This window comes from Mirounga angustirostris, unplaced genomic scaffold (assembly GCF_029215605.1).
Source record: "Mirounga angustirostris isolate CCGP_5_RB_7025 unplaced genomic scaffold, mMirAng1.0.hap1 SCAF_3, whole genome shotgun sequence".
Taxonomy (NCBI): domain Eukaryota; kingdom Metazoa; phylum Chordata; class Mammalia; order Carnivora; family Phocidae; genus Mirounga; species Mirounga angustirostris.
Window position 1 is genome coordinate 157,686,785 of NW_026991711.1, and position 14,039 is coordinate 157,700,823.

Below are 14,039 nucleotides of genomic sequence, written 5' to 3' on the forward strand. Positions count from 1 at the left end.
TGAAATCATATGGTATTCGTCTTTTTCGGCCTGATTCATTTCACTTAGCATAATACTCTGAAGGTCCATCCATGTTATTGCAAATGGCAAGATTTCATTCCTGTTATTTGTCTGATAGTAGTAGATACTTGTCAGTAGTAGTCTGACAAGAATGAGGTGATATGTAGTTTTGATTTGCATTTCCCTAATAATTAGTGATACTGAGTATCTTTTCATGCCTGCTAGTGACCTGTATGTCTTCTTTCGAGTAATGTCTATTCAGATCCTACATCTATTTTTCAATTGGGTTATTTTTTGTTGAGTTATATAAGTTCTTAACACATTTTGGATATTAACCTCCTATTGTATATATGGTTTACAAATATCTTCTCCTATTGAGTAAACTGCCTTTTCATTTTAATGGTTTCCTTTGCTATGCAGAAGCTTTTTAGTTTGATGTAGTCCCATTTACTTATTTTTACTTTTGTTTCCCTTGCTTTGGAGCAAGATCCACGAAGATGTTGCTAAGACTGATATCAAGGAGCTTGCTGCCTATATTTTCTTCTAGCAATTATAAGGACTCAGGTCTTATATACAAGTCTTTAATCTATTTTGTGTTAATTTTTGTGTATGGTGGAAGACAGTGGCCTAGTTTCATTCGTTTGCTTGTGGCTGTCCAGTTTTCCCAACACCATTTATTGAAGAGACTGTCCTTTCTCCACTCTATGTTCTTGGCTCTTTTATCAGAGATAAACTGACCATATATGTATGGGTTTACTTCTGGGCTCTCAATTCTCTTCCACTGATCTGTGTGTGGTTTTTTGTTTTTTGTTTGTTTGGTTTTTTGGGTTTTTTTTTTTTTACTAATACTGCACTGTTTTGATTACTGCAGCTCTGTAGTACAGTTTGAAATCAGGGAGTGTGATATTTCCAGCTTTGTTCTTTCTCAAGATTGCTCCAGCTATTTGGGATCTTCTGTGGTTCCATACAAATTTTAGAATTATTTGTTCTAGTTCTATGAAGTATTCCATTGGAATTTTGATAGGTGTTACACAGAATCTGTAGTGGCTTTTGGCAGTATGAACATTTTAACAACGTTAATGTTTCCAATCCATAAGCACAGAATATCTTTCCATTTATTTTTTTTTATTTCTTTCATCAGTGTCTTATAGTTTTCAGTGTAGAGAGCTTTCACCTCCTTTGTTAAATTTATTCTTAGGTATTTATTTACTCTTTTCAATGCAATTGTAAATGGGTTTTCTTAATTTCTTGTTATTAGTATACAGAAACACCACAGATTTCTGTATATTGATTTTGTATCCTGCATTTTACTAAACTCATTTATTAATTCTAACAGCCTTTTGTGGAGTCTTAAGGGTTTTCTATATATGTCATCTGCAAATAGTGACTTATTTTACTTCTTCCTTTCCAATTTGGGTGGCTTTTTAAAAATTTTTCTTGCCTTACTGCTGTGGCTAGGACTTCCAATACTATGTTGAATAAAAGTGGTGAGAGTGGGCATCCTTGTCTTGTTCCTGAAATTAGAGGAAAAGCTTTCAGCTTTTCACCATTGAGCATGATATTAGCTGTAGGACTGTCATATATGGCCTTTATTATGTTGAGGTACATTCCCTCTATACCCACTTTGTTGAATTTTTATCATAAATGAATACTGAATGTCATTGAATGCTTTGGCTACATCTATTGAGATGATCATATGATTTTTATCTTTCATTGTATTAATGTAATTGTATCATGTTGATTCATTTGTGGATGCTGAACCTCCTTGCATCTCTGGAATAAATCCCACCTGATCATGTATTGTTGGATTTGGTTTGCTAATACTTTGCTAAGGATTTCTGCATCTATGTTCATCAAGGATATTGGCCTGTAATTTTTTTCTTTTATGGTTCATTCCTTCTTATTGCAGAATAATATTCCATTATATGGATATAGTTTATTTATCCATTCTTTAGTTAATGTTGGGTTGTTTCTACATTTTAGTTATTTTGAATAGTGTTGCTATGAACATTTGTAAACAAGTTTTTGTGTGAATGTACATTTTCATTTTTCTTGGGTAGATACCTATAGTGGAACTGCTAAGCATAAAACTCTATGTTTAACATTCTGAAGAACTGCCAAACTGTTTTTCCAAAGTGGCTCTACCATTTTATATTCCCACCAGCAATGGATGAGGGTTTCAATTTCTTCACATACTCAGTGACACTTGCTATTATCTTTTAGATTATAGCTACCCTGGTGGGTATGAAATGATATCTATCCTTATAGTTTTGATTTGCATTTCCCTGATGATTAATAATGTTATCTTTCCTTCACCACTCTTGCCCCTTTACAGCATATTCTCTACACAGCAAAGCCAGAGTAATCATTTTTTAAAAATAAATCACACCTACCATACTGTATAGAATTTAAAAATCTGACAATTCCAATGTTGTCAAGGATGTGGAGCAAAGGGAAGTATAACGTAGTATTTCTGGGAGTATAAGGTAGCACAACCAGTAAAAATAGAAGGATACATATAACCTGTGACATGGAATAATGTTATGGCATACATCTTACAGAAACATGGGCTTATGTGATCCAAAGTAAGAAAAATGTTCTTTACTTGTAATTGCCAGTAAATATAAATTACACAAGTGTCCAAAGACAGAATATTTAAACTATGGTATAGTCATATAATGGGATAACAAAGAATGAAAAAAATAAACAAACTTGGATGAATTTTTTTTAAAGATTTTATTTATTAGAGAGAGAAAGAGAGAAAGAACGAGGAGAGGGAGGGGCAGAGGGAGAAGCAGACTCCCTGCTAAGCAGGAAGCCCTATGTGGGACTCAATCCCAGGACCCTGGGATCATGACCCAAGCCAAAGGCAGACACTTACCAACTGAGCCACCCAGGCATCCCAAACTTGGATGAATTTTTAAAACGCTGAGTGGAAGAAGCCAGACACCAAAGAATACCTACTGAATAATTATGTTTATGTTACGAAGTTTAAAAATAACCCCCCAAAAGTGGATTGTATTAGAGATACACATTTAGATACTTAATAAAAGTCAAGGAAATTTACTACCTTTAAGTTAGGATTGTGGTTACATCTAGAAAGAGGGGAGAAAGTTTTATCAGGAAGGAGCATACAGGGCATTTCCACAGGACTGGTAATCTTCTACTTCTTGACTTAGATTTTGGCTATATGAGTATTCACTTTATAATAATTTTTAATTGAATATCTATATTCTACACATTTCTCTGTATATGTGTTATATTTCAAACAATTAACAACTGACAAAAAGATTGGATTATATCATTTCCTACCCAAAAAACTCTTAACAGTTTCCCTACACACTTGGATCAAAATTCAGTCTTTTCCACAGCTTATATGATATAGCCTGAAGCTACTTTTCCATCCTTATTTCTTGCCACTTTCTCTAGGTTTTGTGGCCTTGAATGTACTAAGCATGTTCCTACCTTAGGGTCTTTCCTCAAATAGTCACATACCTCAGTCTCTTGCTATATTCAAGCCTCTGCGCAAATGTTAGCTCCTCATCCTGGCCTTTCCTAGCCACTTCAACTAAACTAGCCACCTCCTGACCCTATTTCTCCTTTCTCCCTCACTCTGTTTTATTTTTCTAACTTTTAATATTACTGATATATTTATTTGATGGCTGTCTTTCCAACAAGAATATAAGTTTAACAAAGGGGAGGGATTTTATCTATCTTGGTCTGTTTTGGATCCCTAATACCTAAAACACAAATATTAACTAGATAAATACATAATATGTAAGTAATTACACTAAAAGTTGAAAGAATTCTTTTTTTTTTTTTTAAGATTTTATTTGTCAGAGAGAGAGAGAGAGAGAGAGTGCATGCACAAGCGGGGGGAGCAGCAGGCAGAGGGAGAAGCAGGTCCCCACTGAGCAAGGAGCCCAATGCAGGACTCAATCCTAGGATCCTGGGACCATGACCTGAGCCCAAGGCAGATGCTTAACCGACTAAGCCACCCAGGCATCCCTGAAAGAACTCTATTCTTATTATATAAAAGAATATGCCAGTTAATAACCGAAAAGCACTTTTTAAATGAAATTACTTCCAGATTACTTGATTGTCATGCCAGAAATAACTGCTTTTATCTCCAGGCCAACATTCAATTTGGAATCTATACATAAAGGTTCCCTATCTTCACCTTTCTGTGTTCCCATCAGTATTTCTAGATCTAATTTAAATAGCTCCAAAAGAAAGAAACCAATCTTTTCTCTTGTTTGGCAAAACATATACTAATTTACTTCTCTAATCAGTATTCTGTTATGTTTCCTGTACCTTCCATTTCCAGCATAAACCTTTCTTCTGCTGATTCCTGAATCCCTATATCATTTATCCTACCTACTCAATCCCGTTCTTTTTCTCCATCTTACTCTTTTCTAAGTGGTCTTCAACTATTCTTGGTACTCATTTTTTTCTCTCAGACAAAATGTCAAATATTTGTGTCTCCCAGTATGCCTAGCACAGTACTTAACACAGAGTATGTATCTGATAAATTCTTCGATTGAATTTTACAGCTTTCAAAATTTACTTCCAAGACTTACCTTGCTTATAACTTCCAGCATTACCAGGAAGAAAGAGAACTGGAATACCAGTCAAAGGGAGAATTTTGTGTTCTTCAGCATAGGATCCTTCTCCATAAAGATATAATTCATATGCAGGATAGCGTTTTGCCAGTTTCTTTGGAAGTTCTATTTTCTGCAGCAAAAAAAAAAAAAAAAAAAGAGGCAATTTCACTTTAATCAGTTGTATTAATACAATTCAGTCTACTGCGCCCAGTTCTGAATTACACACATTTGAAACAGTATAAAAGTATTACTGATGATAAAACTGCACTTAATGCCCAAAATAAGTTTTACTTTTAGTTTATTCATATGTAGAAGTCATTTTGAATCATGTGAGTTTTGAACCATGCAGTCTTCAGGAATGTATAAAATGGAACTACCTGAAATTCTAACGAATACAAATTACTCAAAATAGCCACTGACAAAAGAAAAACACTGGGGTATGTCAGCAAATTACTTGTTAATATAATTGGAAATGTACTTAATATAGTATCAGTATCAGTTATACTTAGAAATGATAAAGGCAGGGGCGCCTGGGTGGCTCAGTTATTAAGCATCTGCCTTTGGCTCGGGTCATAATCCCAGGGACCTGGGATTGAGCCCCACATCGGGCTCCCTGCTCCGTGGGAAGCCTGCTTCTCCCTCTCCCACTCCCCCTGCTTGTGTTTCCTCTCTCACTGTGTCTCTCTCTGTCAAATAAATAAATAAAATCTTTAAAAAAAAAATGATAAAGGCTTTCCATTATCAAATCAATTCTTTTTTGCTATTTTAAACTGGTTTGTAATGCTTCTCCTTGTACTTAGGCCCAACTATATAGTCCAGTTGTTATATCATTCAGAGGAAAGTAAGCTTTCTGACATCTCAATTTAATACGCCTTGACCTGCAATGTGCTTCACAAATTAATCTGAACCTTACTCTGCAATTCATATTATAACAAATGAGCCAGTAATTGATACATTTTTTTTCAAAAAAATATAAATTAGGTCTTAATGTCATCCCCAAAAGGTAGGCATGTATAAAAGTGATGGTAAAATATAAGCCCTTCTTCTGCTCCTTTTTTAAACTATAGAAACCATTAAAAATGAAGCCAGTTACATTGAACAGATTTTATTTAAGTAGACATCAATAGATTTAATGATCTAGTAGTGCTATACATGTGCTTGATAAAAATTTTAAGTACTGAATGAATTTTAAAGTCTGTATATGGTAATAACACTGAAAAACCTCACTGTTCTAAAAAGCAGAATTCTGATCACTCATGCACATTCCTGAATATTTTTTTAAAAAATATTACCATAAACAATCTGTGTTAATAAGAACTGAAAACATCTTTAGAGACTGTGAGCTTACTGTTTAAGATAGTAGCAATTTTATCTCCTCAAATACTCAAAATGCAGAAATACCAATCCCATGATTTGCTATATATAAATATACATATATACATATATATATATACACACACACACATATATCACATATATGGACTTCAACTCAAATTTGTCCCAATATTGACCATGCACAATATATAATCAAAAATGAAAATGATGCAATATTTTAAGTACATATTAAGCAAAAAGAAAACATGTGAGAACAAGTATACCATTACTCTTAACTCCTCCCAATTTAGTATACCTTTGGATATGACAGTACATGAGTATTAGATCATTCTTTTTAGTACATTAGCTAAGCAAAATTTTGAACTAGTTGAAAATTAACTCAGAAGAATAGGAAACTAGGGGCACCTGGGTGTCTCAGTCGGTAAGCGTCTGCCTTCAGCTCAGGTCATGATCCCAGGGTCCTGGGATCGAGCCCCGCGTTGGGCTCCCTGCTCCGCGGGAAGCCTGCTTCTCCCTCTCCCACTCCCCCTGCTTGTGTTCCCTCTCTCACTGTGTCTCTCTCTGTCAAATAAATAAAATCTTAAAAAAAAAAGAAGAAGAAGAATAGGAAACTATTAGCAAATGGCAAAACTGCATTCCAGAGTACAAGTTGGGAGTGGCAGGAAGAAACAAGAAGGGCTTTGACCAGATTGAAGATAGAAAAAAGTATAGGCATATGAAAGGATGCTGATGAACAAAAAGAAGAGGGTCAAGGGATTTAAAAAGAAAACTTTTATAGCAACAAGACTCCCATATATTTTAAATTATTTTATCTAGATTATTTTAAATGAGCACCCCTCCCCAAAATAGACCTTTAATCAAAATCAAATTACCTTTATACCTAAATACTATCTCCACAATCCTGCCCCTGCTGTTCATCCTCTCTTGACTCTACAGGTCCTTCTAATCTCTAACCTAGAACCCTTTCTTTCTTTTTTTTAAGATTTTATTTATTTGACAGAGACACAGCAAAGAGAGGGAACTCTTTCAAAAGACAAAAATTCTAACAAGTTCCCAAGTGCTAGAAAAATACTGATTCAAGAAACTAATGTCTTTATTTTATATGTACCTTTTACTTGTGAATTAAAACTGGAAAATTAAAATTTGAGCTCCATAATTAATAAAAAAGAAAAAGGAAATTTTGATCAAAATGAATAAAGATCTTACAAAGAACTCTCAGCCCTTTGCCCATCTCACACCTAATAACTCCAGCTTAATAAAAAGACCTAGGGAGAGGTGAATCTTTCAGACTAGTCTTTCTTCCTGTCATAACCTCCTTGCTCCAATCCATAGTGCATACTGCTGTCAAGAAATACCTTGTGGGGTACCTTCGTGGCTCAGTCAATTAAGCATCTGACTCTGGTCAGGATTCTCAGGGTCGTGAGAGCGAGCCCTGAGTTGGCCTCCAGGCTGGGTGTGAAGCCTGCTTAAGATTCTCCCTTTCCCTCTTGCCCCTCCGCCCCACCCCACTCCACACCACCGCGCAAATAAAATTTTTTAAAAAATAAAATAAAACAATAAATACCGTGTTAAAACATACACCTCCTGTGTTTCCTGATTATATTAATAGATGATAAAGGCCTGAGAGAGACCCTCTAAAATCTGTCTCTAATTATTCTTACTGTTCTTATAACTTACACATGCCACGTTTTAAAATTTTTAATATGCTTCAAATTCAAGACGCAAAGGATATACAATGAAAAGGCTCTCTCCTACTCCTGGTCCTTCAGCCATCTAATTCCTTACCCAGAAGGCAACCAATGTTAGCAGTTTATATACTATCCATACTGCTTATACAATGTGTCCTGGTGCCTTCCCACCTTCACAAATGCTATTCTTTATTCCTGCAGTTTTCTTGTTTCTGCACTTCATGAACTATATATATGTGCCCTCTAATTAACCACAACTTCTCTGCAGCCTTTGACTACTGAAAATGAACTTGGATGCTCTCTTCTGTGAAGACCCTCATATGCACTCTTATAGTGAAATTATCATTTAGCACATTATATGTATTTTTATTGTTATGTTAATCACCATACATTACATCATTAGTTTTTGATGCAGTGTTCCATGATTCATTGTTTGCGTATAACACCCAGTGCTCCATGCAGTACGTGCCCTCTTTAATACCCATCACCAGGCCAACCCATCCTCCCACCCCCCTCCCCTCTAGGACCCTCAGTTTGTGTCTCAGAGTCCATAGTCTCTCATGGTTCATCTCCCCTCCAATTTCCCCCCCTTCATTCTTCCCTTCCCGCTATCTTTTTTTTTTTTTAAACATATAATGTATTATTTGTTTCAGAGGTACAGGTCTGTGATTCAACAGTCTTACACAATTCACAGCACTCACCATAGCACATACCCTCTCCAATGTCTATCACCCAGCACATTATATTTTAACTGTCCATGGCATTCCTGTCTCCCCCATTGTATTATAAAAGACATAAAAATTACAAAGACATAAAGGCACAAGGTCTGATTCATCTCTAATTCCCTCTCACCCATACCCAGTATCTAGAATATACCTGACAGAGTTATTCAATAAACTATTTGCTAAGCAAACATCACAATAACAAAAGTATAATGCATATTTTCCAATATCAACATTTTCTTTCAGACAACAACTGTTAGGTCACATATCTGAGCACAGCCAAATAAATTACTGAATGGGAGAAAACAACACAGATGTTTCTTCCCCAATTTTACAATCTGCCTAAAACTGTTTGCTACCAAACAAAAGCTTTGCCTTGCTATCATAATAAAGCAAAAGCTTTAAAAGATAATGTGTATTTTTCCTGGTAGGTTTGTGAGATGTTCAGTTAACTCTGAACAAGCAAATTTTGGAAAACCAAAGGTAGAAAATGAATACTCAATTTTTTTTGTATTTTTTAAATATTTTATTTATTTGTTTGAGAGAGAGAGAGAGAGAACGAACCGTGGGGAGAGGGACGGGGGGGTCGGGGGGAGAGAGAGAGAGGATCAAACTCCCTGCTGAGCAGGAAGCCCAACACAGGGGCTCTGATCCCAGGACTCTGGGATCACCACCTGAGGTGAAGGCAGAGAGTTAACAAACTGAGCCACCCAGGCACCCCTACTCAAACAATTTTATTTTATTTTATTTATTTATTTTTAAGATTTTATTTATTTATTTGACAGAGAAAGACACAGCGAGAGAGGGAACACAAGCAGAGGGGTGGGAGAGGGAGAAGCAGGCTTCCCGCGGAGCAGGGAGCCCGATGCGGGGCTCGATCCCAGGACCCTGGGACCACGACCTGAGCCGAAGGCAGACGCTTAACGACTGAGCCACCCAGGCGCCCCCCTACTCAAACAATTTTAAATTCAACACTTCATTTTTACATATAGGTTCAAATTCCTGTCCCACCTTTAATTTTTTAAAATGGAGAATAAAGTTGAGTGTGTTTCAACTACCTTTCATTTCCTCTAAAATTTGGCTAAAGAATATGCAAATTAGCAATAAAAAAAAGTGTCAAGAAGGAGAAAACCCAACGACTATGTCATCTCAAATGCTGGACATCAATCTGCAAACAATTAGAAAGCTTACTATAAAATATAACTAAAAATAAACAATTCATGTAAAATATATTTAGATATATATTCATTAAAAACCACTGGTTCTTAATAGAATTATTATTATTCAGAAATCTCACTATACTTCATAATGACTCATTTCTATAGACAGGTTTTAACTGTATTTCTAAAATAACACGACCTGGTGTGCACAACAAAAGGTCTAAGAATCAAATATAAATACTGAAGTTAATTAACACAGCTTTTCACATCATAAAAAAATAAAAGTCTACTGAAAATGTGTATCAGAAACTCTGGCTGCTGTAATTATTACTGTACTGACAAAATTATTAACAGTAATGGAAGTGTAAAACCTCAAAAAGGGAATCTAAATCAAAATAACTAAATACAGACCACTCGACAAAAAAAAAAAAAAAAGGCCAAATAGCTCTTTTGCACTAGCTAACTTTCTGTCTTTCCAGTTAACTTTATGAGGCAAGAAATGGATCTCTGAGTCCGTACGCTTTGTTCTCAACACTAAGCAATTTCCACTACTGCAGATATTAAAATAGCTTCAATAATTGTGGACAATCTCAAAATAAATGCGAATTAGTTCTGTATTGTTCCAGATAATTTTGTTTTAATCAAACTCTTCAACGCAATACAAAACTAAAGTGATCTACTTCAACCTGTTGAGAGTTTCCCAATTATTAAACCACAGAAAAATTAAAGATTATAAGGGCTCTATTTTCAGTTAAAAAAAAAAAAAACTAAACTAAAAGTCCATACTTAACTAGCATAGTCTCTGATAAACATAAACCAGGATATGTGCTTAGAAACTGAGACAACAGTAACACGTTAAAATCTCCTTCAATAGTATTTGATACCAAGTTTTTCCACTCCCTTATAAGCATTTTTTGCTTATTGATGCAAAACCAAGATAAGGATCTCAAAACAAATGAAAACTAAACTAGAATTTTGCCCATGGGGAAAAGATGTTCTTCAGCAATCTAAACCTTAGGTAGTTTTAGGATCTAAATAATAGCATTAACCAAGTAATATGCTCCTCCATAACGACCCGTACAGAGGCAATCACGATCTGCATTCTTCACCTTAAAAAAAAAATCTGCTATGGTTTTAAAAGTATACTTAAAATGCGTTTCATCAGTCATATATTATAGTACATATGCTTTTTATGGTAGGGAGTTACCATTGTACCATGTATTCCATAATTGGGAGATGCGTTTAGAAATAAAAGAATCATTCAGGAGAAATTTCTTTGGACAGCTGTGTAATTTATCACCACAGCTGGTCATGACTGAAATGACAGATTCTACTATGTTGACCTGAGGAAGCAACTGTGATTGAAAATACTCAAAATGGGGAACTGAAGAGGTGGGGGGCAGAGCGCGAGTACGCGCGCCAGGAAGGCCGGGTCTCTCGTAAATTGCAAACAGTGAGAAAACAAAACCACTATGAAATAGATTTTATGTCCAACTGCTAAGAGACGACATGCATAAACACAGGCTTGTATGTACACGCATGGACCCATAACCTACAAAACCGGAGGCTCCGCCAACTTTACAGGAAGAAAACTCAATAGTTTTCCATTTAATTACTTAATCAGGTTTAACCTTTCACACAGGAGTAAAACCCTGGAGTCGCAAAGGCAGTCTTGGGATCTAGCCATTACACCCTCTGCAGCAGCTCAGACCCTTTCTAGCAAGGCGAAAGCTGACGTGCAAATCACTGCGCGGGATGGTGAGAATTTAGGCGCGTGGAAAGCAAAGGAGGGTCCAGGGGCACCTGTTAAGACAAGAACGCAGGGAAAATGTGGTTTGGGTTTAGGGAGAGCGTCTGAAGTTGCGTCTCTAGGAATGGGGGGTGGGGGTGGGCCCGTGCAGTCAAAAGAATCTGTACCTGGGATTTGGGACCGGGAAGGGGGAGGAGGGACAAGGGAGGAACTACGGGGGGGCCGGGAGGATGCTTCAGGTAACCAGACACCCCACTGTTGAGAGGACACAAAGGGGAGAGGGGGAGGGGGGAGGGGGGTCTGCAGTGTCTTCCGGAGCGAAAAAAACAGAGACGAGGTTGGCACAGGGGGCCAGAAAGGCGCGGGAGCCAAAGTGGGGAGAAACCTGCAGGAGGGGCCCGAGTCTCGGAGCGCCCAGGTGAGAGACAGCCGAACCTCACCTGATACTCCGGGTACTCAAACATATAGCTCATACTGCACTTGTTCTCCTCGAAGCCGAAGAAGACGTCCCACAGCCCCAGGGTCGCCATGAAAACCATAAGGGCATAAAACGCCAGGTTCCAGAGACTGACTGACTGAAGAAACATGGTGCCCCCGCCGGCGCGCGGCCCCAAGTCCTGACTGAATCAGCCGAAGAACGCCTAGCGGCCAGCGCCAGAACCAAGCCAGAGCAGCGCGCGCCTGCGCAGACGCCCAGCCTGCCCGCGTGCCCGCCGCGCAGTGCGCCTGCGCGCAGTCGGCCTGCTGCGCCTCCCGCTTGGCGTCTAGATGAGAGGAGAGGCGGCGTTTGCAGTGGGAGCGCGAATCTGAGGGAAAAGAGAAAGGGAGAAAGCGGGGTGGGCCGCGCGAGAGATCGAGGGGGGAAAAGGGAGGGGGCGAGGAGAAGGAAAAGAAGGAAGGGGGTAGGGAAAGGCTGTGAAAGGCAGGCGGAGGGAAAGAAGAGGAGGGCGCGGGAGCCTTGGAGGCGAGGGGAGGGAAGGGGTGGGGGAGGATGGGTGGGGGGTGGGTTAACCTGGAGAGGGAGAGGCGATTACTGGTGGGGAGCTGACCCAGCGCGAGAGGGAGGCCATCAGCGCTTGGGGCTATCCGCTGTCACGTCGCAAACATCTCTCCCTGCGCAGTTTAAAAACCCTTCCCGTTCATTTTCGAAATGCCTCAGGCCTCTGCAATTTCGTTTCTGCTAGCAGTAATAGAGCACATCCACAGCCCTCTGGGCCAGTTAGCTTGAAGAGGGAACAAATGGTTTTTTTCTTCCTCTTTGACCGCAGACGTTGCCCCATAGGTAACAGCGCTTAGAAGCACCGGCACATAAAAATCACTAGCAGGTCGGCAACATTCAGTTCCTGGTGTAAGATGAAAGCCTGAATCACAAAAAGCACTGCTAGTCTTTAAAAAAACTATATTAAAATTTCCATTAACACTGACGCTTCCAACAGTTATCTGGGTGACCAGTTTGACGCTGGTCCGGTCTTGCTCTCCAGAATACCTCCTCGGAAACTGGTTCCATATTAATGTGAGGAGGCAAATTTCGCTCGAGCTTCCACTCAGACTCCCAAGTGACTTAATTCATTTAGAAGAATTTCGGTTTGGTTTTGCACAAAGGAGAGGAGAAAAAGCAGTTCAAGCGACTTCAAAACCCTGGAATGTTATGAGAGGAAAGACAGTGTATCATTCTTTAAAGCTGACCCAAGAGCAGATGGGGTGTGTGTGTGACTAATTGCAAAATTTTCCTTAGAATTACTTTTCTCACTGACTAAATTTCATTTCACTTCATTTCAGTTTTACTGATTTTCATGTGTTTTTTTCTATGGAGAGGATGTTTGGCTATGATAAAATCAAAGAATTTTAAAGCTGAAAGGAAGCTTATGGTTTCCTGTGCAAACCCGTGATATTCAGATATAAGAGCACCTGGGGTGTGGGATGGAACTAGGGACAAGTTAGTGTGCAGGATGACAAATCATTTGGAAAAGGATTTAAGTTATACATTAAAAAGGTAATAAATTCATTGAGTCTGGGAGCTCAGAATGTCTGCCCGTTGCTTCTCCTAGCATATCATGACCAACACACATAAACCAAGGGTGAATCTACACTCTTATCTCGGTGCTTCTTAAATTTAATATGATAAGAATCACTTGCAGATTCTGTTAAGAAGCAGATTCTGATTCAGTATTTCTGGAGTGGGGCTTCGGATGCTGCATTTCTAAGAAGCTTCTAGGTGATGCCAGTGATGCTGGTCAGTAGACTATACTGCTACATGGAGAAAACCCTGAACTTGAAGATGACAGAACTTACTCTTCTGGTGGCCTTAATGAGTTGTGGCAAACTGCTGCCTCAGAAAGGAGTGGGATAGTCAATGGACTTTTTATGTTTGAATCTTTCTATTTCTACTTTTTTACTTTCTTTTTACATACCCATCATTATCCCCCTCCTGGCTTCACTTCCTACCATATCTAACCTAACCCTAGTGAGCATCACTTAACCACCCTCTGCCAGTGCTGTCAACTTCCTGAACTCTTGTCTTTCCATCCTAGTCTGCTTACAGACTTTCAACCATGGGTCAATATAGTCTGTCTCTGAGCTCTGACACCAGTATATCTGAGCACTGCTGGAGAAAATGACACAATCATTTGAATTACTGTTTAGAAATACTTTTATATGTTTCTGGTCAACTTCCTCTCCTAGTCTTCAAACCACCACTTTTTAAGCTCCTTGCACCATCTCTTCTCTTTTAGCAAATTATTAGTACATAATTGTATCTTCATAAAGATCATTTTGATTTT

The 14,039-nt window shown here is 38.3% G+C and overlaps 1 protein-coding gene across 3 annotated transcripts in view; it reads right to left on the reverse strand.

Annotated features, from left to right (window-relative positions):
- PGAP1 (post-GPI attachment to proteins inositol deacylase 1) overlaps positions 1 to 11,978 on the reverse strand; it is a 74,810-nt gene extending 62,832 nt beyond the window's left edge. The window contains exons 1-2 of one of the 3 annotated variants that reach the window (XM_064586859.1): positions 11,700 to 11,978; positions 4,581 to 4,734 (exon numbers count right to left, since the gene is read on the reverse strand). In XM_064586859.1, the coding sequence (XP_064442929.1) occupies positions 4,581 to 4,734; positions 11,700 to 11,846 (301 nt within the window). In that variant the 5' untranslated portion in view covers positions 11,847 to 11,978. The remainder of the gene's footprint in view (positions 1 to 4,580; positions 4,735 to 11,699) is intronic. The other 2 variants (XM_064586858.1, XM_064586857.1) reach the window with 2 other exon arrangements.
- Positions 11,979 to 14,039: the final 2,061 nt, after the last annotated feature.